Below are 7,044 nucleotides of genomic sequence, written 5' to 3' on the forward strand. Positions count from 1 at the left end.
GTACTGCTTACTGGTTTTAACCAGAGTAGCTCACATCTTTTTATCCTTGACTCCACAAAAAGGCTGCTTTTGGAAGAGGGATTATTTCTGAGCTGTTTCAAGTGGAAACAAACTTTGCTCCTCTTTTTAGGGCATCAATCATGTCCCTTAGTACAATACCATTACTTAGCGATATCTAAACTGCTCAGTTCTTGTGTTAAAATTCCTCTCAAGTATAAAAGCTCCTTGAGGTGGACACAAACACAGAAAAACAAGGCACAATATAGATGCACACTTCTTGTTCCCTGTCCTGGCCAGTGCCACAGGGTGGCCTTTTCCAGCATTCCCTGAAAATTCACTTCATGTCTTCCACCTAAATACCCAAGAGAAAAAAAAAAAATCTAGATTTTACATTCCTTTAATGAAAGGAATGCCCATCTGGTCACTTGGATTGCTTTGATGTCCTCTCTATGCAGTTGGGCTTTTTGGCCTTGTGGTTGTCATGGAAGTTTGAGGCTGCTTGGAAGTGCAGAATCTGACACTGATGATTGTGGGTTTGTTGTGGCTCAGAAGTGACCATGGAAGTGCCATGTCCCTGTTACAGACAGGAAGGTGCATAAGCCATTGTTCTCAGGAGCAACACCTGGCAGCCACAGCACTGGTTTCTTTCAGGACAGACAGTTCATTTTGGTAATAATGTTAAAAAGCTTTTTTAATCATGATGATCCATAAAGAGCAGCAGTCTCTGAATGGATTAGCATTGATCACATTGCAAATATGAGGAAATGTAATGGTTTTAAATGCAAAATATCACAGCTTGAGAAGGACTAAACAGCACTGGGGGGGAGGTAGCAGAAGGAAAGGAGTGAAGCTGCAGAAGGAAAAGCCAAGGAGGCCATGGTTCTTCAAGAAAGTGGAAATAGTTCTAAGTCATAGCAAACACGAGCAAAGTGCTAAGTGACAAAATATCAATTTGTGTGGAAAAAACTTGACATGCTCAACATAAGAGCAGTGAGATGAGTGTACTTACAAAATGCATCATCTGATTTGCTCTTCCCTTGCTGGAAAGAGGGCATTGGAAGTGAAACCACTTAAGACACCAGCAAGCTGTGCTTAACAGTAAAAATAAGATAAAAATAAGAGTGGACAGGAATGGGATGGATGTTCAGTGAAGGCTCTGGCTGGCTCAGGATGAAGGTCTCTATCCTTGTCAAACCAGTTGTTGGTGATGTTCTGCTCTTGGAGCTCATCAAGCGTTCTCTGCTTGAAGCACCAACAACAGTCCCTTGTTGCTGTGTCCCTTTACAAGCTCAAAGCTGGGAGCAGCCTTCGGGTACCTCAGAAGTTGAGCATCCCTGGCACACTGTAACTGCAGGGTTTAAAGTGTAACAGACCCTAGGGCTAATCTCTGAATTCTCCTTCTGGGTAAGCAGTCCTCCGTTGACTGCAGTCACATCAGTTAATTTAACCTTTGGGAAAATGAACACTTTGTAACAGGATGTGTTTCACTTGGAATTTCACCTGCTGTTTGCTTGAAATGTCTTCTCCATTTAATGTTCTTCCTTTTAATCCTTTTGAAAATGCACAGAAAACAAAAAAAAGGAAAAATATTAAATATACTAGTGAGCCTTGGCAGCACTGTGTCACCCAGGTAGAGTAAACTGGGTAGCATGGATCTGCCTTTAGGAAAATGCAGCTTTTACTTGGAAATTCTCAGACCATTTAGTAACTATTGCCAGGAGGTTTGTTCTGTTTTTCCACATTATTCTCCTGATAGCAGTAGCTGGCAGGGTTATTAGATATTCATACACTTTTCAAGTGTTAGCCTGTGATTTGAATTTGTTTGAAATTAAGCTGGTTTGACTTGGGATTTATCTTCTAAACCCAAAAGGTATGGTCTTGAGGTACTGCTGTGCATGTGAGGGAAAGACTTGAGTTTGTGCCTAATCCCCACACAGATGGTTTTACAAAAAGATTTATCTTGTTTACAAGATATTTCCTTGATGAAAAGAGCCGTTATTGATTTCATAGCACACAATCAGCACTCTCACTGAACAGAGCACTGCTGCAGCTGCCACGGAGTTGATGCTCTCATGGCATTTCTAGTCAGAGCCCCATTTCCAATTGCTTAAACCTTCAAAGTACTTTCATCCTAGAGACTGAAATTTTCTTGACTCCAAGGTGACTTTTAAGGGGTCAAGCCAATATTATTCAGCTTTTTTTAATGCAAAAAGAGAAGTGAAAATAGGAGTGGTTTTCCTGTATTAAAAGTGCAGTTGTTTAGGACTGGTGTGAACAAAGTACCTTTAGCAAACTAAGCATCTATGAAAGCATACAAAATAAAAAGTATTTATAGAAAAAATTTCTTTTCCATAGAGGAGGTGGTAGCATCCAGCTTATAATCTTTTTTGTGTTTCTATTAATAAAATGAATGTGAGCAAACTCAAGAATTTTGGTCTGAACTTTTAAAGCAACTCACTGCACTTTCAAAATACCACTGGGTTTTATTTTACTGAGTTACACGCCTTTAAAATGCACAGTTTTTCATTTGCAGTTGAGCAAGTATGGTTTTTTTCATGAAGCTCAGATGGCAGTGGGCAGTAAATATCAATTTAACTGCGCTGGGAGCAATTCAGAGCAGCCCTCTGAGTTGGGGAAGTCAGCACTTTTTGTTGGGCTGCTCTTACAGCACCACAGAGTGTAGGAGACACCTTGTATTAGTAACAATGCCCATGTCACACCTCTATTTTTCAATATAAATCTTGAATTTTACTCAGGAACAACATATTGCTAATTAAACTTGTTTGGATTTCTGTCAGCCTATGTACAATATTCCATATTGTTATTCTATAGTATTTTCCTCACTTTATCTACATACTGTAGCTATGCTGTTGTAAGGTGTGCATCTTTTATGAGTTAACCACTGAGACTTGCTAAAAAGTGGCTGACCAATTAATGGAAATATTTCTGAATTCAGTTTTGAATTATCATTGAGTACTTCAATTTTGAAGTATCATTGCAGTTTGTCTGCCTAAAGATATGCTTGGATTTAAATGTTTTTACAAGGAGAATGTAATCCTCCAGAACTCACTTGGCTCTTTACTAATGATGTCTTGTTTCATTGCAGGAGGGGTTCAAAATGGGATTAACTCTTGAAGGCACAGTATTTTGTCTTGACCCACTAGACAGCAGGTGCTGATGCCAAGAAAGTCAATGTGAATTTCCTCCACAGTGGTTTTTTTTTATTTCTGAACATGTACTCACAGATACTATCCATGTGCCAAAAATTGCTTTTTTCAACATGTAAACTCTTGTGAGGCTTGCTTCTGTAAAAATTCAACTTATTTCCAGTCTTTCCCTGTACAAATGTAAAAAGTTGTATTTGTTTATGAATTATGGATGAAATTACGCTGTTGTTTCTTTCTCTCACATTTTGGCCTGAGCTTACTATGCTTTATGACTATTAGCTTGGAGAAGTTCTTCAGAAAGGTCACTCATACCTCTCTCTCTGTCTCTCTCTGCAAATGTGCAGGCATGAATTCTACATAGTACTTTACCTGGCAGCATTTTGAAATTATGCTTTTAAGGTATTATTTAATATTCAAGCAGTAAAATTATTATCTGCTACAAAAAAATTCAATTTGCAGTGAAAAAAACATAAAATACTAACCATTACTATATGCTTCAAAAGTAAATCTGGATGCAGTGTGATTGATTTCCATCACTGTGGTTACTGCCCTGTATATCTGCTGTCATTGGTTTATACAATCCAGATTTTATGTCCTTCATTCATGGTTTAGAAATTAACAAGTTGCTAGTCTGGTAATTAGTGCTTAATGAGCCTAGAAGAACTACTAAATTGCAGAATGGCAAAGCAACCGCCCTTTGTTTTGATATTTTATAGCTGAAGTGTAAAGTATGTACCTTGGAATCCATTACATGCTAGCCATAACTTAAAAGGAAGATTATGGTCCTGCATTTACTTAGGAACTTAGGGAATTTTGTGTGTATGCAGTCACTGGGCTCAGTTCTGTAATTACTTTCAGCACCCGAGTGTTTACAGCCAGGCTCTGTTGAGTATAATTCTTTTACTCTCTTCTTTACTGTTCCACGTCTTTAATTCCTGCAGAGAAACAACTCTAAGTCCTTTGTACCCACTGGTTGTTCATGTTACAGAAATACCTGCACACCAAAATTCTCAGCTGCTGGTGAGATGAATGCTGACATGTCTATGCATACTCTTCATTAATCTTTCTCATAAGCAATGAAACACCATCTTAAACCCATCTCAGAAAATTATCATTAATTAAATTTAAAAACTTTCCAGCCTCTAGTATTTTCCCTTCAAAGCATAAAAATGTGGAAACCCCCCTGCCCCTAAATTTTCAGATTTTTTTTTTATGAGAGGCTTTTTGCTGACACTTATAGTTTTGTCCTTCAGAGTCACAGTTTACACCAAAACCACATTTTTCAATTTCATGATGGGTATTTTTATGCCTTGTTCAACAAAGTACTTGTGCATGTGCCTTTGGAGTCCTCTAAAAGAATGGGATTATTCCTTTGCTGGGTTTGACACATCCTCAGGTACCTTGCTGAATTGGGGCCTTAACATCCTACATTGCATTTGTCTTCCTCTCTCTCATTCTGAGTTCATCATTCATATAGAGTATTATAGAGAAATATATATTAAAAATATATGAAATCACTAACAAATAGAATAGTATATGTTTCATAAAGAAAAGTCTTTATAATTTTGTTTGTCATATAGTATTTTCGAATTTGTATAATGAGGATGTTTAGTAGCCATAGCAATGGCCTTTTTTAACAAATAGAATTTGTATTTTTATTGTACTTTAAAAAGCTTTACATAATAAGCATCTATTTAGTGGTCATTTATTATCAATGGTAACACTAAGATAATATTTGCACATTTTAAGAAACCTTTTTCGTTACTGATTTTTATGATAGTTGACTGCAAATGGCATGGTTAAATCTTATATACCTGATCAATACATACAAAAATACTTAAATCAACACAACAGTGCATTTTTAATTTTTATGTGATCCAGTTGGAAACTGTATTTCTATGTAATCTCAAATGTCTGTTTAATTTTGCCTAAAATAAATGTTTTTAAATAAATTGCCTCCTGGAGCACAGTGTTCATTCACTAAAATGCCCAGCTGGAAGGTAGGATGGGGTGGTGCTTTAATATTGGGCTGGATCTGCCACAAAAGGGTTTAGTGCTGGAATGGGTTAAAAGTCACCTTTGGAAAGGATCCAGTCTCAGGGTAGAATTACTTTATTACCGAATTTGGGCTAATCTGCAATCAGCAGAGAAAAATCTTGTTCTAAATGCAGCTGTACAATACTGATAATTAGGGAGTAACTCTCTCTGCAGTGCTTCCTGTATTTAATTGACTTTTCTTTTTGTCCTTTTCTTCCCCCATACTTCTCTGCTCAGTATACTTGGCTGCTGACTGACTGTTTAAGAAGGGAAGGATAATAACTGAAGTTTTTCTGAGCCTTAGAAAACAATCTCTGTAACCCAGGTGTGTTAAATGGCACAGGCTGCTACAGATGGTGTCAGTGCTTCTGAGAGAAGTCATCTGAAACCATCTGGTACTTTGTTCCCTTGTAAAACTTCCCTCCAGGCTAATGCTCAAAATCCATCTAAGCACTTGGATTTGTGGGAATGGGGCTTGAACACCCATGGGAATGGGTGCTGGCAGGTAAGTAGCACACATCACCATGTCCTGTGAGCTGTGAGCAGGATCTGTCCCTCCCTGCTGCTGTCAGTGTTCCCTCCCAGGCAGGGCAGCAGCACCTTGTGCCACATTTTCACTGCTGCTTTGAAATACCAGGCTGGGAGCAGCCAGAGGAGCCCAGGACATTGTTCCTGCTCTGCTCAGAGGGAGGGGGATGCTGCTGCTGCTCACAGCGCAGTGTTGGCTGTGGAAGTTCTCTTGCTGCAGAAAGACACACACAGCATCTACTAGGTTAGAAATGTGGTGCTAATGAGTCAGGAACAAGACTTTTTTTATTTTTAAATTGCAACAAAAATAAAATAGTTCATGTGTTTTATTCAGCTTCATGCTGCCTGTTTTGCTGACACTTTTTTCTTTCTTTTGGATGCCTTTTCTTTCCATTTCTATATTTTTCTTCTATAAACTGTGATCACTCTGCTGACCATGCTAACTGTGGCTGTATCACTTCTGAACATGTAATAGTAGATTTTGGTTCCACTTGAATGTCCAGCAACTCTCCTGGCCTGTCATCCCAAGCTATATTAACACCTAGAAGCAGGATTACTTGCTTTATATTCCTTGTTTTCCTATGATATGAACTAATTCTTTCTTCCTACCTGCCTATCCTGGTATACCTGAGTAAATGAGCTGCTTAGGTTAGAATTGTGAAGTCAAACAGCTGAAATATGGTGAGTTGGTGTTTCCTTTTTTTAACCTTTGATAAATCACTGAGCATCAGGGCAGGATGTTCTTGGCCTATCTCGTCTTTACTTCCAGCAGGTCTGCAAGTGGCTCTTGCCCTTCCATGTAATAGATGGGATATGTGCTAAACATAAAATTGATCAAATTGCTCAAAATGGTAAAGACCAAATCTTTCATGTGGTGAAAGGAATTATACTCCATTCTGGCTTCACAGATGGAAAAGGAGAAATTCTCACACTTGCAGAAGCGTGGTCGTGTAATCCCAGAGGTGATTGAATGTGCCAAGGAATGGGGCTGGCTCTGAGAGTTCATTATGAGGATTAATTTTCAATTTGTGGAACTAAGCATGGTCTCATTCTCACTGAGCAACTCTGCTTCACAAAAAGAGTCTCTTCTGCAATGGAGGAGACAGTCATTGCCTGAGAAATCTCTGCTTAAACACACAGAGCCCTTATCTGCACTGTATCTCATTTGTCACTAGAGATTGTCACCCTTTGGACACCCTCTAAAGAGAGGAGATGTGGCAAGAATTGCAGGCAAGCTCTCAGTTTCCTTATTTTCACACTTTGGGGTTTTGTTGTTGCTTTTTAAAATCAGAGGATGTAGAAGTCACATGTA

General features: G+C 38.6%; 1 protein-coding gene across 3 annotated transcripts in view; it reads left to right on the forward strand.

The window, feature by feature from the left end:
• The window catches only part of GULP1 (GULP PTB domain containing engulfment adaptor 1), a 165,067-nt gene extending 159,944 nt beyond the window's left edge, over positions 1-5,123 (forward strand). For all 3 annotated transcript variants that reach the window (XM_058809193.1, XM_058809192.1, XM_058809194.1), the window contains one exon: positions 3,107-5,123. In XM_058809193.1, the coding sequence (XP_058665176.1) occupies positions 3,107-3,178 (72 nt within the window). In that variant the 3' untranslated portion in view covers positions 3,179-5,123. The remainder of the gene's footprint in view (positions 1-3,106) is intronic.
• Positions 5,124-7,044: the final 1,921 nt, after the last annotated feature.

Source organism: Ammospiza caudacuta, chromosome 8 (genome assembly GCF_027887145.1).
Source record: "Ammospiza caudacuta isolate bAmmCau1 chromosome 8, bAmmCau1.pri, whole genome shotgun sequence".
Classification (NCBI taxonomy): domain Eukaryota; kingdom Metazoa; phylum Chordata; class Aves; order Passeriformes; family Passerellidae; genus Ammospiza; species Ammospiza caudacuta.